General features: G+C 41.5%; 1 protein-coding gene across 1 annotated transcript; it reads left to right on the top strand.

Annotated features, from left to right (window-relative positions):
- Positions 1 to 5,143: 5,143 nt before the first annotated feature.
- LOC146570392 (single-strand DNA endonuclease ASTE1-like) lies at positions 5,144 to 17,438 on the top strand. The gene is made up of 5 exons (XM_085278824.1): positions 5,144 to 6,355; positions 6,460 to 6,664; positions 14,088 to 14,147; positions 14,823 to 14,988; positions 15,067 to 17,438. The coding sequence occupies exons 1-5, from the start codon at positions 5,144 to 5,146 to the stop codon at positions 15,830 to 15,832; spliced, it is 2,409 nt and encodes an 802-aa protein (XP_085134950.1). The 3' UTR covers positions 15,833 to 17,438.
- Positions 17,439 to 20,123: the final 2,685 nt, after the last annotated feature.

Consider the following 20,123-nt stretch of genomic DNA (forward strand, 5'->3'; position numbering starts at 1 on the left):
GCAACCCAGCAGCTCTAAACCTTACTGAATGTGCAATACCACTGTTCACATAGCACCTTATAATGCACTAATCCCTCACTTCCTGCTTACATTGCATATCTTTTTATCTTACATACCTTTTTTTGTAAAGATAAAAAACGACTATCTTACTTTCTAGATACTTACGTTGTAAGAATCTGAGTGTAAATCTACATGCTGCCAACGGAGAGATGCCAAACTGTGTTTCGTTGTTCTTGTAACAGTGACAATAAAGATCTATTCTATTTCATATTGAACTGTAGCAGCAACCAATAGTGTTGGTCTCCAGTTGGTATCAAATACTGACCATTGGTGATTGTTTAGCTTTAACAGCATTAAAATAATTTGCTTTTTTTCAGTCTGATGTTTATCAGTTTGTTTAAATATAGTACTGTGCAGAATTGTTGAGTAACCCCTCATTTTATTATATTTTGCTTCAAGCAATTAAACACTACAGTAAAACTAGTATATATTTAAACAAACAATGAATGGTTGATTCTTTGATAAAACACTGGCCTGTTCATAATTCAAACATTAAAAAGCTCCAAACACAAGGGATTAAGCAGTGCTGTGCTGGGCTCCATAGTTCTGTGCTACAAGTAAACCCGTTGTCCATCCATCCATTTTCTTCCGCTTATCTAGGATGTATTATGTGTTATACTGACTGATGAAAAGAGACCAAATAGGCAAAACTGTGTGCCATAGTCAGAGGTTAACTGGTTTGGTCACAGTTGGCGAGGGAACCGTGTGGAGAGAAGAGAAAGCAGACCAAAGTGCAGGCACTGATGACAGCGTAGCTGTGAGTGAATTTATTTAGTGAAAGACAAAATGAAACAAAAGCAGAGCATGAGGGGGACTTAGACTAACAAAACCTACACTGGGATAAACTAACAAAAGAACATGAGGAAAGTAATTAGTAGTACTATTATTAGTAAATGTTACAAAAACCTGAACACCAGGAATGCGGAGCCTGAGACATAAACACCGGGGATGAGACACATTACACCCTGGAGAAAACAGACGATCTGACGAGGAACAGAGGTGAACACACACAATAAATGTACACAGAGGGAAACGAGGAAATGGCAAACAGGTAGAGAACACAGCTAAACATAATCAAACGAGATAAGACAGAGGGGGAGCAAACAGAATACACTGACGCGGGGCATGGCACTGTCAAAGGAAATACACGAACATAGAAACCAGGACTCTAGATGTAACACAAGGAACACAAGGTAGGCACACTGACAAAACCTAAGGCCTGGAAAATCTTTAAATTACCAAAGAATAACTAAGAATACTAGAAATACGAAAGACAAAGCCATGACAAACCACTAAATCATATAAATATAAGAAAACAAAACATAAACACAGAGTCACCAGACTCCGGACCATGACACTGCAGGTGTCTGTATGTTGCTTCAGCATCTAGCTAGCTCTACTGAAGATGAGATAAAAATAAAGACAATAAAAACATAAAAGGAGTAAACTATTTTTAAGTGGCAGGTAATTTCAAACGCAATGTTTCTATCAGCTTAACAAATGCACAAACTGTGCTGCTAGCTAAAGGTCCAGCTGCTGTATTTCACAGGCAGGTGATATTTAAAGGTAAGGACTGCTCATTTAAAGCTTACATGTAAGTCCTCATGATTTTAAATCACACATTGGGTCTGTAATGTGACATTGTGCTTTTTTATATTGTGAAACCTGCTGCTAAACAAACGGAGGTAAACTGTGTTAAAGGTTATATGAACATCCTCTGCAGGTTAGTGCAGGTTAACAGGTTAGTTTGCTGTACTGTCATGGATTCAAAGTAAAGAACAGTGTGTGACTGGTGCACAGTGTCTGTGGTTTCATGGTAGGTTACATCAAGTGTAGCAGAGATTCAGATGACTTTTAGATGATGATCCTGAGATTCATTCACTGAATTCCACCTTCATACCAGCTTTGCAGAGTCTAATATAAACACAGCATAAACAGTATATTAGGGGTATTCAACTAAAATTTAAAGAGGTTGAAAAAGAGAGAAATTTGCCTTAAAAGTGTTGGAAATGCATACAACATGATCCACAAGCGTAAAATAATATTTACAGATGAGTACAATGATTTGTGTGTAACTTTTGAGGACTCACATGTGCGTGCTTCAAACCACACAGAAATAAGAATCAATCTGAACACACAAGACTATTTTACAAATGCATAAATCCAAACCCGTGTAAATACTGATCATTAACAGACAGTTGATTAAGTTTAGCTTCATGAATCTGATAATTTTATCTTTCAAAAACCTTGCTGGGAGCATAAGTGTCCCCTTTATTTGAAATAAGTAAAAAGAATAAACAAACAAAACAAAACAAATAGACACAGGTACACAGTTGAAGCCCAGAAGTCCCAGTTTTACACTGGGACTTGAACATAGCTTGCACTTGTCGATCTGTGTGAACCCCACGTGGGCATGTGATATGATCTGTGTGTACCAGGTGACCGGTGCACACGTATTTGAGGTTTTGTGAGTGAGTGAGGGAGATGTTACGTGTAGTTTCAGACATTTGGGTGCAAATTTCTCTCCATATTTAATCAACTCCCCACTTTTCTGCTCAGTGAATGAATTGAGCTTTAGCTTATTCTGACAGCATTTTAAACCTGGGCTTGAATGGAGTCAGGGTCATCCTTATACACATGTGGGGTGCTCATTGATGAGCTGGGATCGGTATTTAGTTTTGATAAAGTTCACTGTGGAGTGGAGCCAAACATGGTCAAGATGCACAGAGCTACTTTCCTCCTACCTGAGAAACCTGTCTCAGTGGCAGGATCAGTTCTTACAAACTGCTCTTTCAAGTCCACATCATCTTAGAGAAAGGAAGAAATAGATAAGGAACAAACAGTGCTGTGAACAGTGAAAAGCAATAGGTGGATGCTGGGCCTCTCCAGATGCAGCTGGTGACAGAGACTATCTTTGTTCTTCTTTCTACTGCTTTCATGTGTAACTTACTAACTCAGCTGTTGGTTTTGCAGCCTTGGTGGTTCCTGGGTTATTCTTAATCTTTTAGAGTATGCAATCTTCTGACCACATCTGTACAATGTTTTCCTCTGCTTACTTTCTACATAACAGATGTTCAAGGTGATTACATTAATTGAAATAAACTTTTCATTATTATGCATTAATATTATATTAATATGGCACCGGCTCCCCTCTGGGCTGTGTTCTTTCTCCTCTGCTCTTCTCCCTGTACACCAACGGCTGCACCTCCACCCACCAGTCTGTCAAGCTAATCAAGTTTGCAGATGACACCACCGTTATTGGACTCATCTCGGACGGGGATGAGTCTGCCTACAGGAGGGAGGTTGAACGTCTGGTGTCCTGGTGCAGCCACAACAACCTGGTGCTGAATGCCCAGAAGACAGTGGAGATTATTGTGGACTTCAGGAAGCACACAGCCCCACTCCCCCCCATCATCCTGACTGACACCCCCGTCACCTCTGTGGACTCATTCCGCTTCCTGGGTACCACCATCACCCAGGACCTGAAGTGGGAGCCCACCATCACCTCCGTCATTAAGAAAGCCCAGCAGAGGATGTACTTCCTGAGGCAGCTGAAGAAATTCAACCTGCCAACACGGACGATGATGCAGTTCTACACTGCAATCATCGAGTCCATCCTCACCTCCTCCATCACCGTGTGGTACGCTGGAGCCACTATCAGGGACAAACAGAGACTGCAGCGTGTTGTGCGCTCTGCTGAGAAGGTGATTGGCTGCAGACTCCCATCTCTGCAGGACCTGTACACCTCCAGGACACTGGGGCGTGCAGCTCGGATCTCAGCTGACCCTTCTCACCCTGGACACAGTCTGTTTGACCTGCTCCCCTCAGGCAGGAGGCTCCGGTCCATTCGCACCAGAACCTCTCGCCATAAGAACAGTTTCTTCCCCTCTGCTGTTGGACACATGAACAATAACCATATGACTGTTCCCACCACTAACACATGACCCTACGCTGTGTCACTGCATCATTCCATGTTTGGCACTGATCACCACCTGCACTCATGTATATATCATGTATATATCTATCTACTTAGCACTTTTAATTCTTATTCTCATTTTTATTTTCATGTCTATTTAAGCGTAATTTATGACAGTATGTTTGCACTGAAGCACCGCAGCAATTTCCTGATGTTGTAAACCTGCTCAACATTTGGCAATAAAACCCTTTCTGATTCTGATTCTAACAAGTATCTCTACCTCTACTTAGGTGACAAATGACTCTAGTTGTTTCACCTCTGATTAGAAACCTAAAAATGTGAATACAAACACACTGCAGTGATTTGCAGCTATTCAAAGCTCATGAGTCAAGATATGAAATGTTGAAATCTTTTGTAAATGTGTTTTACTTCAGTGCAATGCCTGCTCCTCACATAGTCTCCAACAATATCAGGTTTTCTCTCAATAATCCGATGACAGTCTGAGGTAATGATTCTCTCTAGCTTATCACAAACACTGTTTTCACTCTGTTATTTAAAAGTATGGGTGAATGCTCTAATGAGTCAATCAATTCATTGTTTCACAGAAAGCCAGTGCACCTGAGTTTGGACTGTTTGTAGTAAAGAAAGGAGAACATGGACTGAATAGGCAGTGTTACAGTGATCAACCCGAGAGGTGGTAAAATCGTGCCTTTCTTTAGCAGTGGCTCTCAATTTGAAAAGCTCCTCTTCACAACATAGTTCATTACTGAATTTAAATACTGATTTTTTAAACACCAGTTGGGACATGTGTTGATAATAAAACCTTTTTTAACCTTTATTAGTTTGGGACTAATAAAGGTTTATCGTATCGTTTTCTTATCTTAAAGAACTAAGTATCTTTGATATATTAACAGAGCTGGAAAGTTAATGAAACACATTTCATTTTGCACCACATAGTGAAATAAAACTGAAAGCCACAAGATGAAGATAAAAGAAATGAAACCAAAAGAGTAACATAGGTATGCTAGATTAGTCAGAGCAGGTGTGACTGGATCTGTCAGTGTGGGTGTGTACCTGTACGATGTTCTAGTAGGTGTATAAATATCTGCAGACACAGAGGCATTAGCACAATAACCACCGCTCACCTTCACCACACTTTAAGCAATAATGGGAATTTTAAAGTTAGAGGACTTGATAGATCAGATACCTTCTCTCTGTGAGGAGGTTAACATAGAAAAAACAGGTCTCATCATTGATGGTGCAGCTCTGTACTATTTTTTGTATTATTACTCTAATCTGAAGCTGGACCAGCGCTGTGGAGGAGATTATCCTGGATTTAAAGATGAGGTCTGTAACTTCTTTAAGACTCTGCAGGACTGTGAAGTCACTCCGTACGTCTTCCTGGATGGAGGCTCAGGATCTGACAAGCGTGAACATCTTGTGTCTCATCTAAAAAAAAAACTGGAAAAAGCAAAGACAGTAGCAGAGACTGAGCTTGGCTGCACTGTACGAAAAAGATACAGGCCTAACGTCTTACCACCTCTGGTCAGAGATGTCTTCATAGAAATCTTGAAGGAGAAAGACATAGAGTTTAAACAGTGTTTAGGAGAGGCAGACCCTGAGATTTTTTCTGCTGCAAATCAGAACCAATGTGCTGTGCTGTCCATTGACACAGATTTCTGCATCTATGATGTGCACAAAGGTTTCCTTCATCTTAAACACTTTGAGTGGAAAAGAAAGAAGGATGGAAATATTCCTGCTAAGCTCTACACACGTTCAAAGTTTTGTGAGCATTTTAAATTGGACCCTGCTCTCATGCCAGTCTTTGCTTCAATAGCAGGAAATGATTGTTCAAGATTAGGTAAAGAAATATTTGCAAATGAATCATCTTCACCTGGCCAAAACGACATCAAACGACTGTATGGTATGCTCACATTTTTAAGCAAATTGAAGCTGGACAGCTGTAATGATTCAGTGAAGAGAGAACAAGCTCTGCAAAATGCTGTAAATCACGTTCGTGAGATCGAGGACAGATCTTTCAAACTCTCCATTCAAAAATATGTTGAACCAACAAAGACTGATTCTGAGCTGCCTTTATGGGTTCTTCAAAAAATTGAGCGTGGAGAACTCACCACTTTCGTCATAAATATTGTGGATCAGAAGACAATGATCCTGCCTGCTCTTGTGGAGGACTTTTCACAGCCAAGCAGTTACACAGCTGCTTACTGCATCAGACAGTACTTCTATGGACTGTTAACTGGAGGTCAGATGTGCACTGAATATGACAGGGATAGAGAAGAGATCAAAGACAAGCGTGTCCCATCAATACTCCTCAGCAGTGATGAACAGAAACAACTGGAACTAGAGCGTCTGCATGAGGTACTGATGTTAATCAATAAATGTGTTTAATTACTCTGACAGGCCATAAACGTGTTTCCGTGGTACACATGAGCATCTTGTCTGTGTGGTACCTCTCTGTGCAGGCTCCTGAAGATTTGCGTCGCAGGGTGTTTGAAGAAGCTCTGCAGGTTCAGACTTTAGACTTAGGAAACATCCCCGACCATCTGAAGCTGCCAGTCTGTGTGACTGTTTTCTGGTTCAAGAGGCTACAACACCACCCAAAACCTGAAACTGTCCACTGCCTCCACGCCCTCCTACTGGGGTTTATGTATCACCATGACAGTCCAGGTAAGTCTCACTGGGTAACATGGTATATATTTCCCAGATAATGGATAGAAAATATACTGTACTACAGGGTGGGCCATTTATATGGCCATTTATATATGGCCATCCAGTATCCGTAGTTTCAGGTGCTGCACATCTCGTATCTTCACACCATAGCCAATTGCCTTCAGATGACCTCAAAGATAAAAGTCTAAGGGGGTCAGATCGGGAGACCTTGGGGGCCATTCAACTGGCCCACGACGACCAATCCACTTTCCAGGAAACTGTTCATCTAGGAATGCTCGGACCTGGCACCCATAATGTGGTGGTGCACCATCTTGCTGGAAAAACTCAGGGAACGTGCCAGCTTCAGTGCACAAAGAGGGAAACACATCATCATGTAGCAATTTCAAATATCCAGTGGCCTTGAGGTTTCCATTGATGAAAAATGGACCCAGTATCGTTGTACCCCATATACCACACCAAACCATCACTTTTGTTGTTCCAACAGTCTTGGAGGGATCCATCCAATGTGGGTTAGTGTCAGACCAATAGCAGTGGTTTTGTTTGTTAACTTCACCATTCACATAAAAGTTTGCCTCATCACTGAACAAAATCTTCTGCGTGAACGGAGGGTCCTGTTCCCATTTTTGTTTTGCCCATTCTGCAAATTCTGTGCGCCGATCTGGGTCATCCTCGTTGAGATGCTGCAGTAGCTGGAGTTTGTAAGGGTGCCATTTGTGAGTAGCTAATATCCGCAGAAGGGATGTTGGACTAATGCCACTCTCCAGTGACATGCGGCAAGTGCTACGCTGTGGGCTCTTGCTGAATGAAGCTAGGACAGCCACTGATGTTTCTTCATTAGTGACAGTTTTCTTGCGTCCACATTTTGGCAAATCCAACACTGAACCAGTTTCATGAAACTTAGCAAGCAGTTTGCTAACTGTAGCATGGGAGATAGGTGGTCTCGTAGGGTGTCTTGCATTGAAATCTGCTGCAATGACCCGGTTACTGCGTTCACCAGATATCAACACAATTTCAATCCGCTCCTCACGTGTTAAGCTCTTCGACATGTCAATGGCTGTGAACGAAGAGAAACTTGTAAATAACTCATGAAAGAATAAAGTTACGTTGAAACCAAGCACACCATTGTTTTTCTTGTGACATTACCAATAAGTTTGATGTGTCACATGGCCCTCTTCCTATTGAAAAAACAAAAGTTGTATCCAAGATGGCCGACTTCTAAATGGCCACCGTGGTCACCACCCATCTTGAGGAGTTTGCCCCCTCACATATACTAATGTGCCACAAACAGGACTTTAATATCACCAACCATTCCCATTTTATTACGGTGTATCCATATAAATGGCACACCCTGTACTAAAAGTAGTCACTCACCCATCCAAATCATTGAGTTTAGGTGTTCCAATGACTCTCGTGGTGTAGGGTGTATGAACTCAAGCTCCTAGGAATGCAGACTGCTCCTACAAACATGAGTAAAAGAATGCTTCGCTCTCAGGAGCTCAGTGAATTCCAGTATGGTACCACGCAACCTGTGTAACAAGTACAGTCGTGAAATTTCCTGCCTACCAAGGCTATGTCCACATGTACACGGGTACTTTTGTAAACAGAGATTTTCAGTTTTCGTTAAAAAAAAAATCCGGACCACACGTGCAGTTTTGAAAAAATATCTCTGTCCACATCTAAAGGCAAAAAACTATGGAAGCCCGTTTCCGCCACTAAAAAAAAAAAAAAAAGGATCCATAACTCAAAATTTCGAGTTATTTTCTCGAAATTTCGAGTTATTTTCTCGAAATTTCAAGTTAGTTTCTCGAAATTTTGACATATTAACTCGAAATTTCGATTTATTAACTCAAAATTTTGAGAAAAGCAACTCGAAATTTCGAGTTAGCGCTGCCAATCAGAATCAGAATCAGAATCAGAATCAGAATACTTTATTGATCCCTGGGGGAAATTATTTTTTGTTACAGTGCTCCATTTTAAACCAACATTAAGACAAGACAGACAATACGCTAACTAAGAATAGTACAATATATACATATATATACATACATACATACATAAGTCACTTATAAATAAATATTTGGAAAAGAAACATGTGTAGTTGTAGCAGCAAACAGTGTGTTAAGTGGATGCGTTGTACAGGGAGATGGCCACAGGCAGGAATGATTTCCTGTGTCGTTCAGTGGTGCTTTTCGGTAATCTCAGTCTCTCACTGAACGTGCTCCTGTGACTGACCAACATGTCATGGAGTGGGTGGGAGGTGTTATCCAACATTGTCTTTATCTTGGACAGCATCCGCCTCTCCGACACCACCTTGAGGGAGTCCAGCTCCATCCCCACAACATTGCTGGCCTTACGGATCAGTTTATTAAGTCTGTTGGCATCTGCGACCCTCAGCCTGCTCCCCCAGCATGCAACAGCATAGAGGATCGCACTGGCCACCACAGACTCATAGAAAATCCTCAGCATTTTCTGGCAGATGTTGAAGGACCTCAGTCGCCTCAAAAAATAGAGACGACTCTGGCCCTTCCTGTAAAGTGCTGTGGTGTTTTTAGCCCAGTCCAGTTTATTGTCAATGTGTACTCCAAGGTATTTATAGTCCTCCACAATGTCAACACTGACCCCCTGGATTGAAACAGGGGTCAAGTGTTTCCTGGTCTTCCTGAAGTCCACGATCAGTTCCTTGGTCTTTGCCACGTTGAGCTGCAGATGATTCTGCTCACACCACGTGACAAAGGAGTCGACCACAGCCCGGTACTCTGTCTCATCATCCCTGCTGATGCATCCAACCACCGCAGAGTCATCAGAAAACTTCTGAAGATGGCAGGTCTCTGTGCAGTGGCTGAAGTCTGTGGTGTAGAGGGTGAAGAGGAAGGGGGAGAGGACTGTCCCCTGTGGTGCCCCTGTGTTGCTAATCACCTTGTCAGACACACACTGTGGGAGACGTACATATTGTGGTCTTCCTGTCAGGTAATCAACAATCCAGGACACCAGAGAAGCATCCACCTGCATCGCTGCTAACTTATCACCCAGGAGGGTTGGCCTGATGGTGTTGAAAGCACTGGAAAAGTCAAAAAACATGACCCTCACAGTGCTCGCCGGCTGGTCCAGATGGGTGTAGACACGATTGAGCAGGTAGATGATGGCGTCCTCTGTTCCGAGACGAGGCTGATAAGCGAACTGAAGGGGATCCAGATGTGGTCTTACTATGGGTCGCAGCTGGTCCAGGATGAGCCTTTCCAGGGTCTTCATGATGTGGGAGGTCAGTGCCACGGGCCTGTAATCCTGGGGGCCACTGGGACGAGGCGTCTTTGGTACAGGGACGAGGCATGATGTCTTCCACATCACCGGGACCCTCTGCAGACTCAGACTCAGCATAAACAGTTTATGAAAGACTCCACACAGCTGGGGGGCACAGGCCTTGAGGACAAGGGGACTCACTCCGTCTGGTCCAGCAGACTTGCCTGAGTGAAGTCTCCTCATTTGCATCTCAACCTGGTATTGAGTGAAGGTGATGGGTGGGGGAGGGGTGTCAGGAATCTCACAGGAGGCAACATGTGAAGAGAGAGGCTGGCACAGTGGTGTGGCTCTGGATTCCAGGCTGACTGCAGGTGAGGTTGTGGGGGTGGGAGCAGACACTGTGGTGTCGAATCTATTGAAAAACAGATTCAACTCGTCGGCTCTATTCTCACCTCCCTCAGCTCCCCTGCTGTTGGTTGGCCTGAATCCAGTGATGGTCTTCATGCCCCTCCACACCTCTCTCATGCTGTTCTGCTGGAGTTTCCACTCCAGCTTCCTCCTGTAATTGTCCTTAGCCTCTCTGATCTTGTCCTTTAGTAACACCTGGACCTTCCTCACCTCCTCTTTGTTGCCCCCTCTGAAAGCCCTCTTCTTGTTGTTGAGGAGGGCTTTGATGTCCTTAGTCACCCACGGCTTGTTATTTGGGTAACAATGAACAGTCTGAGCTGGAACAATGGAGTCGGTGCAGAAAGTTATGTAGTCTGTGATACACTCAGTAAGCCCATTGATGTCCTCGGCGTGAGGCTCACAGAGTGTTTCCCAGTCGGTCACCTCGAAACAGCCCTGTAGTTCCGCTATTGCCTCCTCTGACCACCTCCTAACAGTCCTGGTGGTCACAGGTTCCCTCCTCACAATTGGCACATAGCGGGGGGTGAGGTGAATCAGGTTATGATCTGACCTACCAAGTGGGGGGAGGGAGGAGGAGCTGTATGCATCCTTGACGTTAGCATACAGTAAGTCTAAAGTTTTCTCTCCCCTGGTGGGACAGTCCACATATTGTTTGAATGTTGGTAGTGTATTGTCCAGTGATACATGGTTGAAGTCACCCGAGATCACAATAAAGGCACTCGGGTGCTGAGTCTGTAGCCGAGCTATGGCAGAGTGGATAGTGTCACATGCAGCTGTGGGGTTAGCAGAGGGGGGAACATAAACAGCCACCAAGATGACGTGAGAGAATTCCCTGGGTAAATAATACGGCCTGAGTCCAACAGCACAGTAATAAGTAATCTACGTGAATGACGTCATTTCCATGTTACCCGGAAGCTGAAGCCCTCAGCTACAAATGCTACAGCTAAGCTACCGGTATTACATCCAGTCGTGAATGCACAGATTGCTGAGTGTTTTCAGCCTGGCTTCACAAATGATGAAATCTCTGTGTTATTAGCTGAATCACATGGTGTTACTATCAGCAAACATACTTTAATTTGTTGGGATCCGTTTTTGAGTGCGCGGTCCTGCGCCATATGCTTCCGGGTAACAAGAAAGCGACCTCATTCACGTATATTTTTGATTGGCAGAGCTAACTCGAAATTTCGAGTTATGGATACTAGCTTTTTTTTTTTTTTTAGTGGCGGAAACGGGCTTCCATAAAAAACAAATCAAATGCTGTCAAGAACATGCAAAAAAAAAAAAAAAGGTGGCAAAATAATCCTAACCATGTTGGCCAGTTAAGCACAAACAAAGATGGCACATAAAAGCAGAAAGGAGTCCTATGTGTGGAGGGACAGTGAGGTGGAATTATTCCTCAATATCACGCTGGAATATAAAACAGCAAAAACACATGAAAACACGAACTGGGAGACTTGCCAGGGCCTTTGCAATGCTCCAAACCATGCTTTCAGTCTGTAAAACAAATTCAATGAGCTCGACTTAAGCATAGACCAAAATAGTGTTCGTGAGCAGTGCTTCCCACGGTTGCGTATTCTTTCTTTAGGTAAGGAAGCCATGGGTATGCTGGATCCTCAATAAGGAAAACTGGAATTGCCTCTTTATGTTCCACAGTTCATGCTATTTTTGAAATGTGTGTTCAGCATAGAATTTGCAAAAATATGGGTTTTGTGTACACTGCCTTGCCAACGCAACATCAATAAATTAATACCTTTAGTCACAGGTGGCTTGTATGTTCAGAGAAAACCTCCCCTTCCTGTTAACATGGTCCATAGAATTCATGGATGGTTGCTTTATTTCCACATGGGTCCCATCCACAGGACCAATACACTGAGGAATTCCATAGGCTCAGTAAAACCCTGCTACAAGTTCCTCTACTTTGTACTTGCTGGTAACTGTATAAACACAGGGCCCAAGTGAACAGTAATTGCAGTACAAACTTGTCTTACAATTTTCAACACCACTTGCCTTAATAGTCCGAAAGCGTTTGCAGTCTTGCATAACCTCACTTCATCAGCTAAATAATGCAATGTGCATGCAACTTTTTTTTTTACAACACTGACAGGCAACTTCATTTTCCTTGTTTGGGCTTCAATGTGCAGACGAAGTAGCTCACAAAGAGCCAAAAGTGAAGTCCTCAACATGCAAAAATTCTCTCGCCATTTTTCTGGAAGTACCTCCGTGCTTTCAAAGTTGTCTATCAAGAGGTGGTTCGACCCAGTCTTCGTCCGAAACAGACGACTTTGGCATTGGGATTTGGGTTGTGAGAGCATATGTGTTGAATGTAGAAGCCACAGAAGTAGAAGTTCACTCTGACGCCTCAGTCTTTCTAAATGGAGGGAAAGTAACTCCGTGTGTGTGTATATAAGCGTGAAAAAACTGCAACAGTATTTTGTCTATATCTGCCATTGTAGAAATTTATCTCATGTAAACACAGCGTGAAGTCAAAAATGGCGCACACCTTTGACGTTGGTTGACTAAATCTCAGTTTTCCTCGTCCACACGTAAATGCAAAGAGTTTTAAAAAATCTCAGTTTTCAATGATCCAAAACACCGTTTACGTGTGGACGAAAGGCCCAAACGCATAGAAAAGGCTGCATTTTCAAAAATACCCGTGTACGTGTGGACGTAGCCTAAAATTCCATAGTCAGCTGTTAGTGGCAGTATAACAAAGTGGGAGCGATAGGGAATGACAGCAACTCACAAAGTAGTAGGCCATGTAAAATTACAGAGTAAGCAGAAGCATTGTGCTCAGAGGTCACCAACTTTGTGCAGACAGTCACTACAGACCTCCACACTTCGCGTGGCATTCAGATTAGCTCAAGAACAGTGCGTAGAGAGCCCTGTGTAAAGGGTTTCTATGGCGACTAACTGTATCCAAGCTTTGCATCACCAACCACAATGCAAAGAGTAGGATGCAATGGTGTAAAGCAAGCTGCCACTGGACTCTAGAGCAGTGGAGACATGTTATCTAAAGTGATGAACCACACTTCTCTGTCTGGATATCCGACTGATGAGTCTGTTCTTGATGGTGGTCAGGACAACAGTACTTGTCTGACTGCAATGTGCCAAGAGTAAAGTTTGGTGGAGAGGGGATTATGGTGTGGGATTGTTTTTCAGGAGCTGGTCTCATCCCCTTAGTTCCAGTAAAAGGAACTCTTAATGCTTCAGCATACCAATACATTTTGGCCAACTGTGTGGGAACAGTTTGGGGACAACCCCTTCCTGTTCCAACATCGCTGCACATAACTGCACAAAGTAGGTCCATAAAGACATGGATGAGTAGGTTTGATGTGGACAAACTTGACTGACCTGCACAGAGTCCTGACCTCAACCTGACAGAACAACTGTGGGATGATTTACAGTTGAGAGTGCGAGCAAGGCCTACTCGTCCAACATCAGTGACCTTACAATTGTTTTTTATGGAAGAATGGTTAAGAAAAAAACAATATAATGGAGGCTTTCTGATGGCACTTATAAGATTGTGTTGTCCGTCCTACACTGGACGTCACTGCTTATTTATTCTATCTAAGTAATTGCGAATGTGCACCATGAGGGATATCTTTCCCCATGGAAGAAGAATAAAAGGTATTAAAAATGAAAAGAAGGAAATCAAGAAAAGCAAAATGAGGGAAGTTAACTGTTATACAATTTAAAATAAAATCTGGTTTAGCTATCAGCTGTCACTGAAAACAATGAAAAAGTGTCACATGTGAAAGATGTTCCTTCATTTCAGAAGCTCACAGAGAGGTTGAAGCAGCATCGACAGCCTCCTCTCCAAATGATGGGAAACAAGGTGAGCTCATATAGCAGAGACCTTAAGTTATAAACAGTTGTATCTATCAGTATCAACACTCTAAGTACAAGTTTCAAAACTTTAAACTTTCTCAGTTACAAAGATAAGTATATTATTTACAGTTATTCTGGTGTGTCTTGATGAGCTGCTTTGACCCCTGTTGACCTTCAACACCAAACAGGTCGAAAACAGTCTGAGGCTCTAAGCAGGTTAACTTGGGACCAGGCTAGAAGAAGATTGTGAGCATGACAGAGGATGACAGTGGCAAAAACATGTTTCTGGTGAAATGTTGTTAGTTGTTTTTAGTGTTACAAGTGTAATCGGAGTTTTCAATTTTTCAAGATACACAAAAAAAAACTTATTTAACTAAAAAATATTTGTAGATTATAAAGTGTTGGGAAATCAATGTGAAAACTGTGCAGACATGGACATCGTGGACTGTTAATAAATGTAGAATATGAATCACTACTGGCTACACTGAAAGGAAGAGGGCCCACAGAGATGACTCATGCCCTTGCATGTCACAGCAGGTTAAGACTGTAATCAGACATCCTGTAGTCAGAGTTTGTGTGACAGCAGCAGCACTGATGCTTCCACATCAGCCTGAACAAGAAGACAAACTGCTGCTGGTCTCTGGTTCTGTGTCACTGAAACTTTGTCTTATTTTGTCTGTAGAGGACGAGTTTGAGAGGAAGATGAAAGCTTTAAAGGATGCAGCTATCAGGAGGAAATGGCAGCCCCGTGTGGCTCATGCTTTCAGCCAATGGCAGTGCTGCATGAGGCAGAGCCTCCACCTGAACCAGCTGCTGTGTTCCCCTCTACCAGAACCTCAGTGTGCCCGGTAAACACCAGACCAATGATGCGCTCCACAGATGTTTAACACACTTCATCAACTTTAACTGAGATTTTGCTTTATCAGGCTTTACTGTGGACCTCTCCTTCATCGGCTGGCAGATGAAGACACGATTGAAGAAGTACAGAAAACACTGAGAGGAGAAAAGAAGGAATTATATGAATATTTAAAGACGATTTCTTATCCAAAAACTACTGGGGAAGGGCCCTCAAGTGAGGAACAAGTACAGAAGACTGAGATAGAGGAGAACTCAGATGAAGATTCCAAAACCAATCCAGACAATCCACACATTGTGGAAAAAACTCTGCTTATTGGTGATGCTGTACTCAGAGATGTGCAGCTAGAGACTCCAGGAACTGTGATCAATTGCATTCCAGGAGCAAGAGCAGGTGACATTAAAGCTTATCTGAAACTGCTGTTTCAGAATGAACATAGATATGGGAAGATTGTAATTCACGTTGGCAGTAATGACAGCATTTTCAGTCAATCCGAGGTCACTAAAATTAGCATTGCATCAGTTTGTAACTTTGCCAAAAAAATGTCAGACACTGTAGTTTTCTCTGGTCCCCTCCCCTATGAGACCAATGATGTCATCTATAGCCGCATGCTGTCATTGAACCACTGGCTGTCTGCATGGTGTTCAGAAAACAGCGTGAAATTCTTAGATAACTGGCAAACCTTCTGGGAAAACCCTGATCTTATTGTGGAAGATGGCATCCATCCCACTTTGGATGGTGCAGCTCTCCTTTCTAGACGTCTGGATGAATTTATACAGAATTTGGACAAGAAAGCCGAGTTAGGGTCTGTTGTCATAGAGACTGTGACTCCATAACACCAAAGAGTCAAAACAGCTAAATGTGGTTTACTAAATATATTATTTTTACAGTAGACGTTAAGAACACAGAGAAATGAAGTGATGCAGGTTTAAGAGATTAATGGCTTCCTTATATTTTTGGATAAACATGATGACGTTTTTAAAACTTAAAGTAATGCAGAAATAAAACACAATCCTGCCTCAACATTTAATACAGCAAGAAGAAAAGAACAAAATCAGGGAAATAAAGAGCTGTCAGTTTGGTTTGTTTTACTTCTTTCAGTCAGGTGATTGAGCTGCACTAACTCAAATATAGTTTATGAGCAGCAGGAAACTGAAGAAAACAGGAACATGGATGCCAGTCAGGTGTTTAATGAGCAGCTGAGAGAGGAAAGGAGGAGCCTTTCAAGAATTTATCAGACAAATCATTTGGTATAGACAAGTTTTTTTTGTAAAATCAAACACCTTTTGGAGAGTATTCTCATCCAGAAAAACTGTAGTCTCTGTCAGATCCGGTCCTCTTTAAATTTTAGCATGTTGATGGTAAAAATGTCTTTATCTTACCCGTTCAGCTGGTGCTGTGCCTTCTGGAGTATTTTTGCTGCTTCAAGGCCTTAACAGAGCTCATTTGCAGACTCTTAGGAGTAATCCTGTTTTTTCTGCATCTGAGGCTGAATCTCAGGTGGTGTCTGTAATCAGCCATCTTACATTCTGTTTGCTCATACTGACATACAGCCCCTAATCCTGTTAACTCTGTGATTTCATGCTGTTCTCCGGTGATTTTCTTTTCATCAGATCCCCCCCACCCCACCCCCCCTTTATGCTCAGTTTAACAAATACAAACTTGGACCAGCCTCAGTTTTGCTAGTTCAGGAAATAAAAGGTGATGAAAAATAAATACATTGTTTTGCTCTGTTTAATGTCCCTGTGTGTGTGTGTGTGTGTGTGTGTGTGTGTTTCACTGGTGTTTGATTGTAGGGGTGTTTGTTTCTGTTACGGCCCTAGCAGGGCCTTCTCCTGAAGTTGCCTGTGTGGGCGTGTCCTACGTATGTCCTGCCTGAGCTGCCACCTTTTTGCTTTTGAACAGCTGACTCCCATCAGCAATTAAAGGTATTTAAGGCAGGAGAACGGTGAGCTCTGGTTGTTGCAGCTAGAGAGCTATGTTTGGTGATTGTTTACGCCTGCTCTGTGGAGAGGAGTGTTTGGTGACCAAACTCTTTTTTTTTTTTTTTCTTTTTATTTACTTTTCAGTTTTCTGACCAATGTCTGAGTTGTTTGTTTCTTTAACTGGTCATAGCAGCTTGTCCTTCTCTTTTAGTTGAGTTATTAATAGAAACTTAAATAAAACTCTTTAATTTAACCCTTTTGCCTCCCTATCTCCTTTTTCTGACTGGGACACATTTTGTCAATTTTCCTGATCACCTGGACCCTTTTAATAGAACGTGTCATTGATGATCAATAAAGTCGGGTGAGCACAGTTTGTGTTGCATATTGTGCTTCAGCTTGTGCTGCTGTTGTACAAGGTTAATGCTGTGTGTGTGTGTGTGTTGCATGTCATTTGTATCTCCATGCTGTAGCCCGTACCTCATCAAGTACAGGAGACATGTTGTTAGGAGTTTTATGCTTTATGAGTTTGTAAATACTAATTTACAGTCTAAGTAATAAATTGTTTTAAAAGAATGTTTTCTATTTTGTTTTGGGATTGGTCAGAAAAACGTAGTGGGATATAAAATGTTGGAATAAAAAACAAAATAAAATTTAAATTATCATTCGAATTTGTTATTTTTCAAATGCGTTATGGACAACAAATTTGAAAATATGATTTTGGAGGTTTTTTTGTTCACTAATATCATCAAGGATTAATATTTTTATGAGTCCACATTATACTATTGAGTTCAAGTTACTCAACATCCTTATGTGCCCCATCATTTTTATTGCAGTTTAACCAACATGTAAAAGATTTATGACACAGAAATCACATGTAACACCATGAACAATGTTACAGAGTTTACCGGGCACATTAGCAGGAAAAAAGAAAATATTATTTAAGATAAAGACATTTTATTTTCTCTTTTTGTTTGCATAAATATCAATACCTTTTGTCTTGGCACTGCTTCTCAGACTATAACCTCATGTAACACTGATGAAGTGCTAATGAATTCATAGAAACCAGGTATTAAGCTAGATATTGTGCGATTATCAGTTGCCTCGATCGTTAGACTTAAGAAGGGCTACTGGAGCTGATGTTCAATAATCAATAAATAAACACAACACAAAATGATTGTGCAGGTACCATGTCTGCACAAAAGCAAGGAAAAATAACAAGAAAGGAAAAGTAAAATAACTTAAGTTTCTCCTACTGGAGCAGTTCAATCAAGCTTCATCATATTTTCTAGTCTTTGGCTTGGAATGAAGTTGGTTTGGAAACATATTTGGCGATGTTTCATCTCCTGCTTTGTGTTTATCTAGGTGCCCCACACTTTGGGAACCTCTGATCTAAACATGGCTGCTCGAAGGCCAGCTAGGATCCCTGTGGACCTTGCCCTACAAATGATCCAGGACCTGTGTTGCCAACTTAGCGACTTTGTCGCTATATTTAGTGAGTTTTCAGACCCCCATAGCGACTTATTTTTCTAAAAAGCGACTAGCAACAAATCTGGCGACTTTTTCTGGTGTTATTGGAGACTTATTTATGACAACTTTTTGACGTGAAAGTGTGTATCACTCTTAATCTCAACAAGCAGCAGGTGCTGCCGTGGGCACCTCACCCGTGCCAAAGCGCTCACAGGTGGAGGATAGTCCTCCCCCAGCTGCTATCAGGGCAGAAGACGTTCACACCTCCAAATGAATCGTGCATGAGTGAAGCCGCTGCTCCCGTAATGACTGTAACGCAGTCACTTCTTCTTTTACTGTTATGATGTTTTGTGGATCACAAGATTTAAAACTACTTATAAATGCAAACACACACACAAAGTAACTTCACCAGAGAGCCTATTTCGGGTCACTTTTTTCTTGCTCCAAGCCCGGATAAAGGAGGAGGGTTGGAATTGAGACATTAAAAAAAATAATTGATAAAAGACATTTAATTTGTAGTTCTGAACACAAACATGTTTTGACGCCTGATTGATTGATTGCTAAGTGCTAAAATGTGAATGAAAATAAAAAAATGTACATGTCAAAAATGAAATTACTCTTTTGTTTGAACAAGATATATCATCTTAACCAAAATGAGAGAAATGTCTTTAGTTTATTGCAAAAAAGCATTGATTTTTTGTGAAGACTTAGGTAGTGATACAAAAACTGCAATTTCTTAAAATTAATGAAAAAATACGTAAAAATGCAAATGGCCTCATGTCACATATGTGTTTTATGAGGAACACCTGGAATATGAATATATTACAACTCTTTGTTTTAAAGATTTTGAAGAATAACACCCAGTTTATTGCAAAAACAGATTTTATTTGGGGTCATTTTTGACCCCACAAAAAGAAAGAGCGTAGGTATTGGTAGGTTGTGCATCCAAGGGTTAAAGCTTACATGTAAGTGCTCATGTTTTTAAATCACACATTGCATACATGAGACTTGGGCTTTTTCATATTGTGAAACCTGCTGCTAAACGAACTGAGGTAAACTGTGTTAAAGGTTACATGAACATCCTCTGCAGGTAATGCAGGATAAACAGGTTAGTTTGCTGCACTGTGATGGATTCAAAGTAAAGAACTGTGTGTGACTGCTGCACAGTGTCGGTGGTTTCATGGTCACAGGTAGGTTACATGAAGTGTAGCAGAGATTCACATGAATTTAACTATGCTACTACTACTATTACTATGTAAGTAATAGATATATGTAAATATTAATATACACATGTACATGTCTATACTACATGTACACTAAATATACATACGTATACATATACCTGCACACATCCATACAAATAAAAGGTGCATTTTGCATGAAGCGTGTCCATGAATGTCCAGAATGTCCTGTGACTCATGATATTGTGATTGAGGAGTTATAGAATCAAAATGCTGTTGGAATGAATTCTCTGCGAAAGCGAGGGTGTTTCATCCAAACATTCATTCAAGGATCACCCAAAAGCTTAAAATTAGACTCACAAATGTGTACAATGATTTGTGTGTAACTTTTCAGGAAATGCGTGCTTCAATCCACACACAAATAATCAATATAAACACATGTAAGACTATATTACAAATGCGTAAATCCACACCTGAGTAAATACTGATCAATAACGCACAATTTATTAAGTTTAGCTTCATGAATATGATAACTTTCTCTTTTAGCACCGTTT

Source organism: Mchenga conophoros, linkage group LG7 (genome assembly GCF_057382185.1).
Source record: "Mchenga conophoros isolate Kocher_MC1m ecotype Shallow Benthic linkage group LG7, M_conophoros_male_GT1.1, whole genome shotgun sequence".
Taxonomy (NCBI): domain Eukaryota; kingdom Metazoa; phylum Chordata; class Actinopteri; order Cichliformes; family Cichlidae; genus Mchenga; species Mchenga conophoros.